The 17,767-nt window shown below is 37.4% G+C and overlaps 1 protein-coding gene across 2 annotated transcripts in view; it reads right to left on the bottom strand.

The window, feature by feature from the left end:
* Nucleotides 1-1,596: 1,596 nt before the first annotated feature.
* CPD (carboxypeptidase D) overlaps nt 1,597-17,767 on the bottom strand; it is a 71,203-nt gene continuing 55,032 nt past the window's right edge. The window contains exons 14-21 of one of the 2 annotated variants that reach the window (XM_054573264.1): nt 17,324-17,459; nt 16,302-16,433; nt 15,215-15,310; nt 15,045-15,109; nt 11,171-11,302; nt 10,443-10,628; nt 10,080-10,179; nt 1,597-5,685 (exon numbers count right to left, since the gene is read on the bottom strand). In XM_054573264.1, the coding sequence (XP_054429239.1) occupies nt 5,459-5,685; nt 10,080-10,179; nt 10,443-10,628; nt 11,171-11,302; nt 15,045-15,109; nt 15,215-15,310; nt 16,302-16,433; nt 17,324-17,459 (1,074 nt within the window). In that variant the 3' untranslated portion in view covers nt 1,597-5,458. The remainder of the gene's footprint in view (nt 5,686-10,079; nt 10,180-10,442; nt 10,629-11,170; nt 11,303-15,044; nt 15,110-15,214; nt 15,311-16,301; nt 16,434-17,323; nt 17,460-17,767) is intronic. The other variant, XM_054573265.1, reaches the window with a different exon arrangement.

The raw sequence follows: 17,767 nt of genomic DNA, 5'->3' as shown, positions 1-17,767 counted from the left end.
ATATACAATCCTTGCTTTTACGTTCCCAACACTCACATTCTTGAAGTAAAAACTCAGCAGCCACTCTCTGTTATCTTTGCAACTTTTTATAAATCAAAAACTATTTCAAAATTTTTAAAAAACCTAGCAGTTGTCCAGTTCAGCCATCACCATTATCAGTCTACTCGTCATCCGTCCCATTCCCTATCAATTCTCTGGGCAGTGCACGTCTTTCAGGCACAAAATCAAAAGCCTGTTCAATTCTGAAACACTCTGCTAGAAACCATATAATACGTGACAATAATAATAAATGTTAGACCAACTTGAAATTAGTAGTAGTTCACATCTAGTATCTGGACCTTCTCCATGACCTCTTCACTTTGGCTCAACCTCAGTGACAATCACAGAATATAATCCATGACAATTTCTATTTAATTTGCAATCTCTTTGTATGTTTCACTTAAAATTTCTTCACCTGCTTTTATTTTCCACCTGCAGTTTTAACTATATCATGGCCTCTTCATATTGCTTCTGATGAGGCATCTGTCTCAATATAGTACTCCCAATTCCGGTTACCAAAATTTCCAATTTAATCAATCTTCTCACCTTCCTGTTCTCAAACTTCTTCCAGGCTGGCCTTTAAACTTGAACACCTTTCTACTCCAGTTCTTGCTTGCCTGTCTACACTTGTTTGCCCAGTAATAGGGAATAGGATTACATCTAACTCCAGCCAAAAGGCCAGAAAAAATAACATGCTTTCTTTTAACATTCTACTGATTAATGTAAGGTGCAAATTACATTAAAGCTAAAATTGGGCTTTACATGCTGATTTGAGTGCTTTTAAATTGTGGGTCATAAGTAATAATGTATCTGAGGTATGCACTAAATACCATAGAACCACTGATAACCTACCACAAGGGAGAGTAAGAGAGGAAAACCTACATGATGGCTTTTATTCACAACTGAGCCAATAATCAACTGGCTCCGCTCCAAAGTCCATGCTCAAATCTCTGCTCTATTTCTTCTAGAGCACTTTCTTTTCAGAGGAACTAGTCACTATAGAAATATAGCTGCCTTCCATTTGTTTCTCTGGTCCAGACTATGAGTTCCTTGTCGGCAGAGCCCATGTTTCTTATATAACTTTGCTTTCCCAATTCTCATGAGAGCAGTGGTATCAACAAATTATTGCAAAATGAATTCATCTCCACTATGCCAAGAAATGCCAAGGCAAATTCTGAGCTCATCTGTAAAAACAACCAAATATTCAACAAACAAGTTTAAAATGGGTACATAAACCTTTCAATGACCAGTTTTGCGGTGTTCCTTGTAGAATTATTAGACATGTCAGTCCAGCTGAGCTACAAACAGAAAGAAATGTGATTATACACTGTAATTATTTCAGAAAGTTTTCTTTTGAGTCAGTGTGAGACAGACACACTCTACAGGTAACACCCTGTATTCCTAGGCTGGTGCTATTTTTCTTCTACTATAGATAGAAAAACTAAATATAAACTTTCAAATTGGAACAATAACTTTTTCTGGTCTATTGCTTTTGAGAAGAGATTATGAGACAAAACACAAAGAAAGACAAACATCATAAAATAACTTTTATACAGGATTAGTAGATCTGTTTACATATAAAAAACAGAAAGGACCTCATTACAGTTAGATTTCACATAAATTACACAGATTGACTTTTTAAAACTATGATTCAACTTTGTTTAAAGTCCCTTTTAAAAATTTCATTTTGAAGGCACAGTGCATGAAATAAACCAAAGACTGAAGCACTTGAGATGAATGAGTGTTAGGCACCTCATATAAATAGCTATAGATTTTTCTGGAGCTGGGGAAGGTCACTCTGAAAGAAAATGGAAAGGTGAAAAACTAATTTTTAATCTGAGCATAAAAAATATGTCATACTTCCATAAAATCCGCAGTGTGGCCAGCATAGAATGTACCTAGTACACTCATGATATGCTATTTATAAAAGTCATAATCATACATATTATACAGTTTATGTCCCATGGTCTCAAAATGGTAGCCTACTTTTGAATTTCATAATATATTCTATCAAATCAAAATCAACTAGAACAATATTCTGAAAGTCAAGTGGAATATTACTTATTGCTAAAACAGAGGAAATGGGTGTTGGGAGATGCTTCTTCATGAATTATAAATCCAAGTTCAGTTGATGTTAGTCAAAAACCCTAATCTCCCACCCCTGAAAAAAAAAAAAAACTGCTTTACCTGAAAAAAATCAGAAACCCAGAGAGTTATCAAAAAGTTGCTATATAGAAAATCACTAAACATCAAACTGGAATTTTTTTTGTGATAATAACAAAGTTGCTTCTGTTTAAAACAATTCCACCAGAGAACCATAACATAGGGCACTAGGTACAGCATTCACAGCTAAGAAGCTTTTAGTAGAGCGGGGACAGAACCTGGCACAAGTGCATTCCTGGCAACAAGGAGATAAAACTATTTACTGCTGAGAATGAATGAAAATGGAGGAGCAGGTCATGGTTACTGAGTAACCTGGTGTTAGCTCAGAAACACAATAAGCTCAGGCATAAGCACTGTCTTTTATTTGTCAACTTGGAATTAGTTTTAAGTTCAAAATTCTTTAATTCAGCAAATCCCATTCAAGTGAGTTACCAAAGGTAAACCAATTAGTCACACGGGGCCTGCTATACATTATGCTTCCTTTCTGAAAGATGAAAAAATCCCAAAGCAAATTTCCTCCATTGAACACTGTAAGCATTCCTCAACTGGACGGGATCGCAATCTCTTATCTAAACATTCAGCAATACATCAAAACCAAAGGGTTCTTCCTCTTGAAAGTAGCTTAAGTTCATCCTATTGAACTGCATAATCCGTACAAGTACATTTACACAGGCAGACACTTTGAACATTACCTACTCAATCATTTTACTTTTATTGAGGAGCTGGGAGGGAAGAAGGTTTACAAACTGATCATCAGGACACAAAAAACATGCCTTGTGAGTAAAGAAAGGCACGACTCAGGTTTGGTCAAATTTCATAATACTGTGATACTTACTTGCCTCCATGACTCCAAAGAAATGTAAAGTCTCTATGAGAAACACTGAAAAAATGCATTCCCCATTCCATATGGCTTCAATGCCTTAAGCAGTTAATGTGGTCTAATATTAAATTAGATCCACAAACAAAAGACAAAGCAAGGCAGAGAACAGTCTTAGTAGTCATGATCCTGTACATTCATGTTAATAGTAACACAGGCTGAGAAGCCTTGTTTTCCAGAACAATTCACTATTTAGAAATTCATTCAAGATTAAAGATTTATAGCAGAATTTGGGTTTCTTTTCAGGAAAAATTATAAAAAGAAATGGTTGTACATTCATTTCTAAAAAATTTTACACATGCTTAAAAGGCATGGACTCCATCCACTGTGATGTACAGTTAGAAACAGGTCTAACTGAGGAGAGAAATGAATTTAAAAGGCATCCTCCCACAAAGAACTACTTAAGTAAAGGCTGTCACATCACCTTTAATTTCTTCTTGCAATGTCTCAAAAGAGCCGGCCATTCATAGGCCCTTGGTTGGTTTTCTTAGTTTTCATTCTTAAAAATAAAGCTGAAAAGAGCAATACCACCGTATCATCCTCTTAAGGGAAATGTGAAGAAATTAATCATATACATTTAATTAAGTATTAGCACCCTGCAAAATCTGTTCTGTGTATGTGGTAGGGAAAAAATGGTGTGGCAAGGGCTCAAAATTTAGACTTGTCAAAAACAGGATTAATACCAGCATGGCTTAACCTTGAACAACCCAAATTTATCACAGCTACTCACTAGTAAACATCATGACTTATTCCCGCTAACCAAATCTCATTTTATAAAGCCATTTTGGGTGCATTCCTCACAAAACTTGCATGAATGACTTATGTGGGTGGTAAACCATTCCACATGAAGACTTTGAGATAATTGATATATTAATGGATATAGAATACAGTTTGAAAAGATGAGAGCAAGTTTTTTGATCCCCTGATTTAGTACAAGTTCAGCAGCAACTTGGCTGTTAAAACATTCAAAGATATTAAACCATTAGATTGTTGGTAAGACTCACACTTAAAAAGCATCATTTCCACTGAATAGCATGATATTACAGACACAATAAAATACAGATCTTTCAGGTCTTTGCAGTAACCCAACTGGCAGTGAAAATGATACTTTCCTCACCACAATGGTACATCACACAGCAGTTCATAACTTTTTTTTTTAATAGAGCCATATTTAAATGCTTTCAACGAACTTTAAACAAAATTGGTTGATAAAAAAAGGAGACTTTCAAACGAACCATTAGGGCAAAGAACCCAATCACTTGCAGAGGTGCATATGAGTTAAACTGGCCAAGCCATTTCAACAACAGTATGCTACAACAGGGTGTAGGTTTGGGCTGGAGCATGACGTCTGCGTAAATAGTTTGTATTCAAACGTAGGACAAGAATGTGCCAAGTAGGTTTCTTCCCTACTTCTAGATATTTTCAGTAGAATTCAGATCTTGTAGATTGCTGGGTAATCTGAAAACCACAAGTGTACAACACAGAAAAAGGCTCAAATTTAGGGATTAAAGAATTAAGCATTCCTAGAATAACTAGTGTTTCACAGATAAAAGCAGCAGCACCTATGGGTTTTTACCGAGTTAAAAGATAGGCAACATGAGTTTTAGCTTTTGCTAGATCTCCCTCTTAGCTCCATTCAAACAGACATTTGATCTTTTACAACAAAGTCAACAAGTTCTCCTGTAAAATGGGGATCTTTAAAACTTTGCTAAACCTTACACGAGAGGTAGTGAAATCCTGCAGAGAGCACAGGCCACCAGTTCTGATCTAGCCTTAGAACAGGTAGGAAGCAAATGCGGAAGCCCATTTATTCATTTCTTAATGTTATATGTTTAAAAATCAACTCAGCCTCCACTAAACCTGAATAATAAGAGAAACTCCAGCTATTTAATAACTAGAGAAAAGTACTCCTCAGTAGGTTAAGAAAACCTTGAGTTTTAAAGCTTTATGTCAGATTCTGACTGCTGTCCCTGCCTTAATGTTTCTGGATTCTTTTGGCCATTTAAAATAAAGGAGAAAAAAAAAAGCTAAAGCCACTAGGAAACACCTGATGTACAAAATACAACATCCACTAGTTGGCTTTATGCAGTTATAACAAGCTCCAAACAGCTCATTTTAAATTAAAAAGAAAAACAAAGTGGCTGTCCCATTTCTGCTGCATAAATAGAAAGCAGATTAAAAAAAAAAAAAAAAGGTAAGGGTACTTTGAGGGGAAGTTCAAAACTGCCAGCCAAATTCACAGAAAATACAAATTTAGCGAGTTAACTTCCCAAGGCTCTTTGAAGAAGCAAGATAGTCTCTCTTCTTAATGCCGTGTCTCCCAAAAGGAACTATAGTTTTGCTTGGTTCTTATGCTGGGAGATATGCAAGGTGTGTTTTTCAATGTTTGCTAGAATATAATGTTTCCTCCTCAGTGTCTGTTTCATCCTGGAACTCATGGCTTAAGAGGGACTTCTTGGAGCCGGTTGCCATCATGCGAATTTCATCTTCATACTCATCATGATGCTGCCTGAGCCGATGAAAGCCATCCTTGTGTCTGTTAGATTTGATCGAGCAGATGCACCAAATGATGCAAGCTGTTAGGACCAATGCTGACATAGTGGCACCTGCCAAAGAAAACCACCAAATGAATGGTGTTTTACTTTAAGGACATAAACAAACAGCTACTTATAATGACGCTTTTAATAATATGCTATTCATTTGTTTTATTTTTATTTCATATACTTTAAATCAGCCTTTTATTATTACAGAAGCAGTATATTCATAGTACGCAAAATTAAATACAAAGAGCAAAATTACTAAAAACCCAAACCCAAAGTCCCACATCTTCACATTTCCATTACCTCAAGATCACTTTAACAACCCTAGTGCATATTTTTCCAGATTTTTCTTCATGCATTTGTATGTATACACAGTTTTCTTTTACTGCAATAAAATTAAACTGTGTCCATTGTTCTGTAACTTATCACAGGCTCTTTTTTCCTCTCCAGTAAATTTTCATCTCATCTAAAACCCCTCATTTATTTAAATGATTTGTACATTGTCTCTACTCTAGGAAGACAAACAATCCAATTAAAAAAATGGGCAAAGGACCTAAACAGACACTTCTCCAAGGAGGACATACACAGGCCCCAGAGATATATCAAATGATGTTCATCATCGCCAGCCACCAGAGAAATGCAAATTAAAACCACAATGAGATACCACTTCACACTGGTCAGAAGGGCCATCATAAATAAATCAACAAACAATGGGTGCTGGTGAGGTTGTGGAGTAAAGGGAACCCTAGTGCACTGTTGGTGGGAATGCAGACTGGTGTAGCCACTGTGGAAAACTGTGGAATTTCCTCAAAAAGCTAAAAATGGAACTGCCTTTTGAACCAGCAATTCCACTGCTGGGATTATACCCTAAGAATCCCAAAGCACCAATTCAAAAGGACCTATGCACCCCAGTGTTGATGGCAGCACAATTTACAACAGTCAAGTGCTGGAAGCAACGTAAGTGCCCATCAGTAGATGATTGGATCAAAAAATTATGGTACATTTACACAATGGAATACTACGCAGCAGAAAGAAAGAGCTACTACCCTTCATGACGTCATGGATCAAACTGGAGAGCATTATGCTAAGCGAAATAAGCCAGATGGTGAAAGACAAATACCATATGATCTTACCTATAAGTGGAACCTAACCAGCAAAGCAATCAGGCAAGGAAAATATGACTAGCAACACTGAAAGAACGAAGAAACTGAAAGGGGCGGGAGGGAGGGAGGGATATGGGCAGCCGGGAGGAGAAGGGGAAGGGTCAGATTGAGGGGAAAAAAGATAAAAGATTTGTACATAAAGTTATCAGAGTAAGAGTCTTAATATCAGGAAATAATAATAAAATCATAAATTAAGTTCATGCCAGCAATTGGGTGGCAGAGCCAGATTTAAACTGTGGCTAAATCCTAGCTCCTGTGATTCTAACCACTGTGAACCATATTTCAACTGGTTCAAGCTAAGAACTCTTTATTTTTTAAAAATATATATATTTTATTGATTATACTATTACAGGTGTCCCATTTTTTCCTCCCCTTTATTCCCTTCTGCCCTGCACCCCTCCTTCCATCAGCATTCCCCCCACCCCTTAGCTCATGTCCATGGGTCATACATATAAATTCTTTGCAGGCTGGCACTCAATCCACTGAGCCACACCAGCCAGGGCTACATATAAGTTCTTTGGCTTCTCCATTTCCTGTATTATTTTTAATCTCACTCTGTCTATTTTGTACCTAGTATTTATGCTTCTTATTCTCTGTACATTTTCTCCCATCCCCCCCCACCGCTCCCTCCCAGATGATCTCCATTTCTGTGATTCTGTTCCTGTTCTAGTTGTTTGCTTAGTTTGTTTTTGTTTTTTCTTAGATTCAGTTGTTGACAGTTGTGAGTTTGTCATCATTTTACTATTCATAGTTTTTGATCTTTTTTTCTTAGATAAGTCCCTTTAACATTCATATAAGGGCTTGGTGATGTTGAACTCCTTTAACTTGACCTTATCTGGGAAGCACTTCATCTGCCCTTCCATTCTAAACGATAGCTTTGCTGGGTAGAGTAATCTTGGATGTAGGTCCTTAGCTTTCATCACTTTGAATACTTCTTTCCAGCCCCTTTTTTCCTGTAAGGTTTCTTTTGAGAAATCAGTTGATAGTCTTATGGGAACTCTTTTGTAGGTAGCTGCCTCCTTTTCTCTTGCTGCTTTTAGATTCTCTCCTTATCTTTAATCTTGGGTAATGTAATTATGATGTGCCTTGGTGTGTGCTTCCTTGGGTCCAACTTCTTTGGAACTCTCTGAGCTTTCTGGATCTCCTAGAAGTCTATTTCTTTGGCCAGACTGGGGAAGTTCTCCAGCATTTTTTCAAATAAGTTTTCAATTTCTTGCTCTTCCTCTTCTCCTTCGGCCACCCCTATGATTTGGATGTTGAAACATTTAAAGTTGTCCCGGAGGTTCCTGAGCCTCCTCCTTTTTTTGAATTCTTGTGTCATTCCGTTCTGGTTGACTGTTTATCTCTTCCTTCTGCTCCCAATTGTTGATTTGAGTCCCGCTTTCCTTACCTTTACTACTGTTGGTTCCCTGTATGTTTTTCTTTATTTCACTTTGTGTAACCTTCGCTTTTCCCTCCATTTTGTGACCATACTCAACCAATTCTGTAAGCATCCAGGTTATCAGTGTTTTGAACTCTGCATCTGAGAGGTTGGCTATCTTTCATCATTTAGTTCTATTTTTTGGAGCTTTGATCCAGTTTTCATTTGGGTCATATTTCTTTGTCTCAGCACGCCTGTTACATTGGAAGGAGAAGCCTTAGGTATTCGCCAGGGTGGGGCCACCCAGGTCGCTGCGTTGTGACACTGTATGTGAAGGAGGGGTCTAAGAGGGAACAATGCCACTTGCTTGGCTCTTGGCCAGCTTTCAGTCACTTACCCCACTACCCACAAGCAAATTGGGCCCTTCTGGTGCTGATTCCTGGGTGGGTGGGTTTGTATATGTTCTAGGGCCCTGTAGGTCTCTCCAACAGACTCTCCTGTGTGGCTGGGAGTTTATACTGGTGCTGCAACCCCCACAGGTTTTTACCTCCAGAGGTTTTGAGGCTTTCTTTTCCTGCACTGGAACACTGGGTTGCGTAGTCTGTCTTGCTCCCCAGCCAATCCCCACGGTTTATCCGCACGTAAACATGGCACTGCCCTGTCCTCCAACAGCCACCTTGCTGCACGGCCTCTCTGCCCCTCCTACTAGTCTAGATGAATGTCTCTTTAACTTCTTGGTTGCTGGACTTCCATACAGTTCGATTTTCTGGCACTTCTGGTTTTTAAATTTGTTGTTGTATCTTTTGGTTGTGCGAGGAGGCAAAGTGTGTATCTACCCACGCTTCCATCTTGGCCAGAAATCGGGTCTTTTTTTTTTTTTTAATTCTTTTTTTCTTCTTGTTGTCTATCATCTTAATATAAGGCAAATCATTCACTGAGTCAACAACTCTTCCACTACATGCCAATCATGGCTCTAGGCACTGGGTATATGGGTAAATGCTCTGCTCTCTCAAACTTATGCTTTAGTGGGAGAAAGTAAATATAGACAAATAAATGATTAAATATATAATATAATGTCAGATAGTGATACTTGCTATAATACAAGCAAGAAGGTTAGGATAGTGACAGGGGTACTATTGGGTTGGCCAAAACATTCATTTGGTATTTTCTGTAAGATGGCTCTTGTAGTGCTTAGTTGTCTTTAATTTCATGTGAAACAATTTTGTTATGTTGTATTATGGCAGCTGTCATATCAGCATACATTAAAAAAAACCATCAAAATTGTTGAATTTTTGTGTCGCGATTTTAATATTGAAGATGGAAGAAAACATGCAATATTTCCGCATATTATACGTTATTATTTCAAGAAAAGTAAAAATGCAACAGAAACATAAAAAAAAGATTTGTGAAGTATATAGAGAAGGTGATGTGACTGATTGAACATGTCAAAAGTGGTTTGTGAAGTTTTGTGCTGGAGATTTCTTACTGGACAATGCTCCACAGTCAGGTAGACCAGCTGAAGCAATCAAATTGAGACATTAATTGAGAACACTCAAAGTTATATAATGCAGGAGACAGCTGACATACTCAAAATATCCAAATCAATAAAGTTATTGGTGAAAATGAAAAATGTGTCTTTTATTTTACAGAATAAACTAAACAGACTTTTTGGCCAACCCAATGTTTTTACAAGTGTGATCAGGGAAGGCCTCTCTGTGGAGATGACATCTGAGTACAGACCTGAAAACGTGAGGGGCAAGCCATGAAAACACATGGGAGAACAGTGTTCCAACAAAACCATGTTTAGGGTTTAACCTAAACCATATTAGGAGATATTAGAAGTGATTAGCTTCAGGTGATTATAGAGGTGATCCATTCTCAAATTAAAATGTCAGACTGGTGTTAACTTCAACTACGAAAAACTTAAATTCCTTTACCTGATACAGTTACCACAAGCTCCCTTGGCAAACCAAATATCCGGTTATCTGTGTCAAAGACTATTACCACAGAACTAGCTGCATCATGATGCACAAAGACCTGGAAAGATAAAGTACAAGAATTATGAAAAAGTTTACTTAAAGTATATTGCATCCCTGCTGTATTCCTAGAACCTCTTTTAGCAAACCAAAGAAATGATTCACTGTCATCTAAAGTATACAAAATGCTAAAAAAAATCTATCAAGAGCTGGTCATACTTTTTATTTTATTCCCCACAGCTTGATAACAAGATTTTCAAAATAAAATAGAAGTATTATTATAAATAAGAATTTACATGCTACTACTTGATGTGAGTCTCTTACCTGTGAATGTTGTTGCTGATACCCATCTGCGATGGCATTGATATTATGGACACCTGGGGCTAGCAGGACATGGAAGTAGCCTCCCTCTTTTGTGTGTACCTTTATTCCTTCATTGAGTACAATGACTGCATTAGAGATGGGTTTTCCAGTCTTATCTTTAACAAATCCATGAACTCCCTTGTGAACCTGAAAACATATTAAAATATAAATTTATGTTTTCATAGTGCCAGATGGTCTGGCAATAGTTTGAGGCATGACAAAAACAACAAACAAAGCAACAAAAATCCCATGAGACCGGTTTACTTGTCCTTCCCCACTGACTCTGACCTTGTTTGCTACTCATTCACTGCTTCAGAGGCACAGAGATAGACATAAGGGAAAAGAGAACTTTAATAGAGTCAAAGCTGTTAAGTGTTAGGACCAAAATCTTCTGATGACTTTACTGATTTACCTTCCACCATAGGCCACTGTCTCGAGTAACTGTGGTATTCGGATGAAAGAGCCTGCAATGTCTTACAGGGTTAAATTACCTAAATTACAGCAGATTCCAGATTTGTGATCTCATAGCACCTATTTAGGCAATATAAATTGAACAAAATTCTCCTCTCTATATACGTTTAAAATAAATAATATAAATTTTTGATAAAAGATTAAGAAAATGTTTTGATAAAGGTTTTCATTGCACATATTCCTGGAAGTTTGCCTCTAGTTAAAAGGGAAAGACTCACCTCCACCAACATGCTAAGAAGAGATTTTTTATTTTCTGCCCACAAGGAAGGGAGTTGTGCTGCGCTAGGGAAGTAGCAGCAGCTTGTGTATACTGTGATTTCTGGGCAGTGGCCATAGGTGACACTGTAATCCTGGAATATAAAATTGAAAAGCAAATGTAGGGAAATTAATAAGTAAAAGTAAGAGTGCGGCTTTTTAATGCAACAAATAGAGTAAGTGGAATAGAAGAAAACCTGGGTGATATAAACAAAGAATCTGTAAATCATTTTACATTAAAAATAAATAAATCACTTGGTATTACAATCAGTCACAAACATGGCTGCTCCTAAGAGGGCCCTTGAGACCAGGGACTATGTCCAATTTATTTTTGTATCTCCAGTGCTTCCCACAGTGTCTGGCAGCTAGAGGGGGTCTATCAGGGTCTGCTGAATGAATGACAGTACATGCCGTGGGCCAGCTTTCCTCTAAACCATGGAACTTCACTGTTGTTCTGGGAGCTCTGGAGGGAGAAGCACAAATACTTGCCCTCTCGTATCCTCAACCTGCAGCTGCAAGCCTGATGGTGACAACAGCCACTCTTTGCAAAACAATTATCCAGGCACAGGAACTGCTTGTGTGAACAGGTTCCAAAACCTAACTTACCACCTTTCCCCCCAAACCTGTTCTTTTTCCTAATTTCAGTTAATGGTATTAACTCATTTTCTCATACAGATATGAAATCTCTTGTCTTTGACTTCAATGTCTTGCTATCATCCATAATTTGCCAAATCCTGTCAATTCTATCCCTATAATATCTCTGAAACTTAATACTTGATTCCACCCCCACTGCCCCTGCCCCTATTTAGGCCTTTATTATTACTTGTCTAGGCTATTCTAAACCAGTCTCCCTGTACCACAATCTCTCCTTCCTCCAAATTGTCTTAACCCACTGCCAAGAGATTAATTTTCTCATAGAACAGTTCAGACCACATCAGTATATACCTGCTCAAAACCTTTAGTGGTTTCCCATTCCTTACTAAAACAAAGCATTCAAAGCCCCAAACTCTCTTTCCATTCTGTCTTCTACTGCTTTAGTTAGAACACACCACGTTCTAACTAAAACAGACTGCTTACTGACCTCAGGCCATACTTCTTCCTCTTTCTGAAATGCCCTGCTGATTCACCATCTCCACCTAAATGCCCTGTCCTCTACGAAGAGAAGGCTACATCTCTAACCAGGTGTAGACACTTCTGTCTAAAATTTCTCATGGCATGCTGAAAGTTGTTCTCTTCTAAATCAGATTGATTAATTCTGTCACAGAGTTAATGAAGTCAATTTTCTGGTTGTACATGTGAATGGAATGATGAGCTATCCTCCCATTTGCTAACAATTCCTCACTAATTTGAAGTAGATGGATGACCAATTAAAATATTGTCAGAAAGAAATTAAAGATGACCCAAGTAAATGGAAAAACATCTGTGTTCATGGATAAGACAATACTGGTGAGATGCCACCCAAAGTGATCTACAAATTCAACACAACCCCTAACAGAATTCCAACAACCTTTCTGTGCAGAAAAAGAACAGACAATCCTTAAATTCAAATGGAATTACAAAAAGCCTTAAAGTCAGAACAATCTCGGAAAGTAATAAAAGTTAAAATACTCACACTCCCCAATTTCAAAACTTACCTCAGAGCCACAGTAATCAAAACAGTGGTATTGGCATAAGAACAGACATATAGACCAATGGAATAAAACTGAGAGCCCAGAAATAAGGCCATATATCATCTATGGTCAATTTTTGACAAGGATGTTAAAACCATTAAATGGGGAGAGAATAGTCTTTTCAACTAATGGTGCTCAGACAACTAGATATCCACATACTAATAAATGAAGCTGAACTCCTACTTCATATCATACACAAAACTCAACTCAACTCAAATCTAAGAGCTAAATCCATAAAACTCATTAGAAGAAAACATAGGGGGGAAATCTTTATGACCTCAGATTTGGCACTGAATTCTTAGATATGACAACAAAAGCATGTGCAAAAAAAGAAAAATACAGACAATGACAACAATAAAAATTAAAACCTTTTGTGAATCAATAGTCATTATCAAGAAAGTTAAACAACAACCTACAGAATGGGACAAACTATTGGTAAATCAAAACCTCTAATAAGGGTTTAGCATGCAAAATATATAAAGAATTCTTAACACTCAACAACAAAAACAAAAATAAGCCAATTTAAAATGGGCAAAGACTTGATTAGATTTTTCAAAGAAATATACACATGTCCAATAAGCACATGAAAAGATGCTCATCACCATTAGTCATCACAGAAGAGCACATCAAAACTACAATGAGGTACTACTTCACACTCACCAGAATGGCTGTAATTTAAAAAAAGGAAAATAAAAAGTATTGCCAAGGATATGAAGAAACTGGAACCTTTGTACACTGCTGGCGGGAATGTAAAACAATGTGGTTGATACAGAAAAACAGTTTAGTGGTTCCTCAAAAAGTTAAACATAGAATATGACTAGCAATTCCACTTCCTGGTATATGAGGTCTGCACAGAAGGTATCCAGCCATGTAGTATGAAAAATAGAAAATTTATTAAAGAAGATACAAGATACAGGAAACACTGTACACAGGGCAATGATGCTTCAGTCCCCTTCAAAGTAGGCACCTTTGTACCTCATGCAGCTCTCCCAATTGCCATCAGTTTCCCTGCTGTATTTTCCTGAATTTCATTGATGGTCTGAAATCTCTTCCCTTTCAAAGGTGATTTTGGTTTTGGGAAAACCCAGAAGTCACAGGGCGTCAAATCTGGGCTGTAGGGGGCTGAGTCATCTGAGTGACTTGACATTTTGCCAGAAAACTGCACGGGACATGAAGCATGAGTGGGCGTGTTGTCATGATGAAGCTGCCAATCACGTTACCCATAGCCGCAGCCTTCTGAATTATCTGAATAGTTTCCGCAGAGGAATGTTCAAGCTTAATGCAAAATATGATGCAGACTTGTTGCTCTACTTGCTCAGTCATTTTGAATGCGATGGCCACACAGTACACATGCCCACTCAGTGGCATCAATTACCCCCACTGAGTGGTATTGTGAAGTCATCATTGTTCATGCATGTGCATTCCAGTCCACTCCCTTTGGCTGCCAGGTTACATTAATGTCATACAAACTGCAAGAACCACTCTTGTTATATTAACAATGGGTGGACTTTTTCCAGACAGACCTCATATATCCAGAAGAATTAAAAACACAGGTTTAAACAGATACTTGCACACAAATGTCCATTGCAGCGTTATTTTCAACAGCCAAAAGGTAGAAACAACTTAAGTATCCACCAACAGATGAATTGATAAACAAAATGTGGCATATACATACCACAGAACATTATTCAGCTATAAAAAGGAATGGAGTACTAATACATGCAATAAAATGGATGAACCCTGAAAACGTTAGCAAAGTGAAGGAAGCCAGACACAAAAGGACAAATATTGTACGATTCTACTTATATGAAATACCTAAACTAGGCACACACATAGAGACAGAAAGTAGATTAGAGGTTAATGGGCTGGAAAAATGAGGAGTGACTGCTTAGTGGGTGCAGAGTTTCTGTTCTGGGTAATGAAAAAGTTTTGGAAATAGAGGGTTTGGACTGGTGATGCTTGCACAACATTGTAAATGTAATTAATGTCACTAAACTGAGCAATTAAAAATGATTAAAATGACAAAGCAAAACAAATGCTGCCAGATTTAGTTGAGGACCATCACGTCAAGAAAGCCATAAAGCAGATGCCATTTATTTTGCTTATTTCAGAGAAGTCAATGGCCAACATATATAATCTCATTGTCACTGTATTCTATAAAGCATACCTTCATGCTGCCCAGGTGACTGTGCCATTCTGCTCCACGCATTACTCCTCCTGGAATATTCTCATCTATAAAACCATTAAGAAATGTAGAATCAACCAAACCAAAGGGCAAGACCCCTTCCCTTGCCCAAAACAGCAATAACAATAACAGGGTGTAGGGAAAATACCTACCTGATTTATTTGGGCAACTAGGCTGACCCAAGTGCATTGATGGATGATTATTTGCATACAGCGATGCCAAATGCTTCAGGGTCTCTTTGTTTTCTACTACAAAGGAAAAATTCAGAAGTCAGTGGAGAAATACAAAAGATTTTTCCCCAAGTTCAACTTCATGGTTACAAGTCATTTTTCTCTCTGCTTGCACCCCACTGAAGTTTATTGAGGAGTTATTAGAATTAAACATGTGGTTCTGTTTAGCCCAGAATAATGAATAAAAAGACACGCATCTTCCTTACATTAAAAGGTATTAATGGTTAGTTTAGAAAACATGCTATCACACCAAAATACAACTTTCTTTGGTATGTTTTACTACCTTCTCAGGCAACTGTGGCCTACTTATAACAACATCCTGTAAGCTATACTGAAAATGACACAAACTATCTCCATATGCAATGGCCTCAAAGAGATTCGACAAGCAATTTTTTTAAAATTATTTTTTAAAGATTTTCTTTATTTTTAGAGAGAAGGGAAAGGAGGGAAAAGGAGAGGGAGAGAAACATTGATGTGTGAGAGAAACAATTAACTGGTTGCCTTTCACAGCCCCAAACTGGGGGCCTGGCCTGCAACCCAGGTATGTGCCCTGACTGGGAACTGAACCTGCAACCTTTTGGTTCTCAGGCTGGCATTCAACCTGCTGAGCCACACCAGCCAGGGCAGCAAGCAACTGTTTAACTCACCATAAGGCACAACCAGTCAATCAAGGTTTTAAGCAGGGAAGGGCAATTCAGTATTGTCTCATTCACTTTTTCATTCCCAATGTGCACAGACATAATAATCACTCAATAAATGTCTGTGGACTAAATTGAACAGGTGGGACAAAATGGCTAAACTCAACAAAGCTAGGCCATCATTAGATCTGACCTCTCTTACAAGGAACAGTTTGAGCTGTTGATATACGTATGATCATATCAGGTTGGTTATTTGCTTAGGGAGTATGCTCAAATGTTCACCATTTTAAAAAATTTACAAGGGACATTACTTAATTTGAATTTCCTATCAAAGCTCCAGTCGTATAAATGTAAAGTGACATTCTACATACCTGTTTGTACTGGCTTGTCATATGGGTATGTGACCAGCACTGAACCACCATCTAAAGCCACAGAAAGACTGAAGTCCTGTTTTCTAATCAAATTTTCAATGATGGCTTTAGTCTCAGGCTGGGAAGCATTATCTAAAATATAAAAAAGTAAAATATTGTTTTAAAATTTTAGTGTAAGTAGGTAAGAAAATATTCTCTACATGAACACAATCAGGCTAACTTACAAAATCCGTAGAAAGTGCTTTATTATTCCGTAAGCCACTTTCTCAAGCAAGAAAGATACTCTTTAAAATGTAGGTTATTTTGAGTTTACACACTTCAAGATAATTGTATAAAGGTTGATGACTCTAAGCTAGTAAGAAACAAAAAAGGGAGGAACACATCCTCCTTTAAAAAATAATTTAGGGAATCTATAACCTATCTTTAAAGGTAAATAAAATTTTCAGAGAGCAGGGTATTTTCTGCAGCATTGTTTGCAAGAGCAAAAAATTAGGAATAAATCAAGTGTCTATCAGTACAGAAATGGCTGAATGAACAAGGGCATTGCTGCACATTAACAGCATGCTAAGGTGCTATTAGTAAGAATGTTAGAGATCTACAAGTACTGAAATGGAAAGATGTTAATGATATATTCAATGAAAAAATTTGCAGAACAATATGTACTATAGATGACCCTATCTAAGAAAGAAATAGGCCCCTTCAAATTAACATACAAACATGTGTGCATGTGTGCATGTGGGCCCATGCATTTATGTGGGAGGGTAAGAGATAACAGACGTCTCTGTATGACCAGGGATGGAACCCCCTAATATTACTGATGGAATTTCTAGAAAAAAACTTTAATTATTTTAGTAAATTATAAAGGAGAAAATTTGAAATTTTCTAGATGTCTGCATTTATTTATACCTTACATCTACCACCTAGAAAAAAGTACCCCATCACTCATGTACAAAATAGACTCAACAAATCTCCTAGCAAAGAGAAATAAAATTATCTGCAAATGGCCTTAAAATCGGTCTTACTTGTAAAGTCTGTATCCAGGTCTTTGTCGTGAGCATTTGTTTGACCTATCCTTGAAGTACAGTCTTTCTCTTGTGCTCTCTCTCGCCCATCTGGATTTAGAGAAGGGACAATCACAATTCTAGTCCTGTCAACCAACTAAAACAGAAACAGAAGTCAATGAGTTTATTAGCTGTATGTGGAATCAAAAGGTACCTACCACTCCTCAAATGGAAAACCTTTATTGTTTGTTTTAAACACAGATTTAAAAGGCAAAATTAAAAAATAAAATAATCTCTTGCTTCAAAGAAACAAAAAACTACCACGGAAGTGATGTTTACAGAGACCTCCTGATGACTTACAATAGAGGTCAGAAAACCACTGCCTGCAGGCTAAATCCAGCCTGTTGTTTGCTGTTGTAAATAAAGTTTTACTGACATACAGTCATGCCCATGAAAGGACATTTT

Source organism: Pteronotus mesoamericanus, unplaced genomic scaffold (genome assembly GCF_021234165.1).
Source record: "Pteronotus mesoamericanus isolate MK-2021 breed Mesoamerican mustached bat unplaced genomic scaffold, CSHL_Meso_final contig_246, whole genome shotgun sequence".
NCBI lineage: Eukaryota > Metazoa > Chordata > Mammalia > Chiroptera > Mormoopidae > Pteronotus > Pteronotus mesoamericanus.
This window is presented reverse-complemented; position numbering and strand designations above follow the sequence as displayed.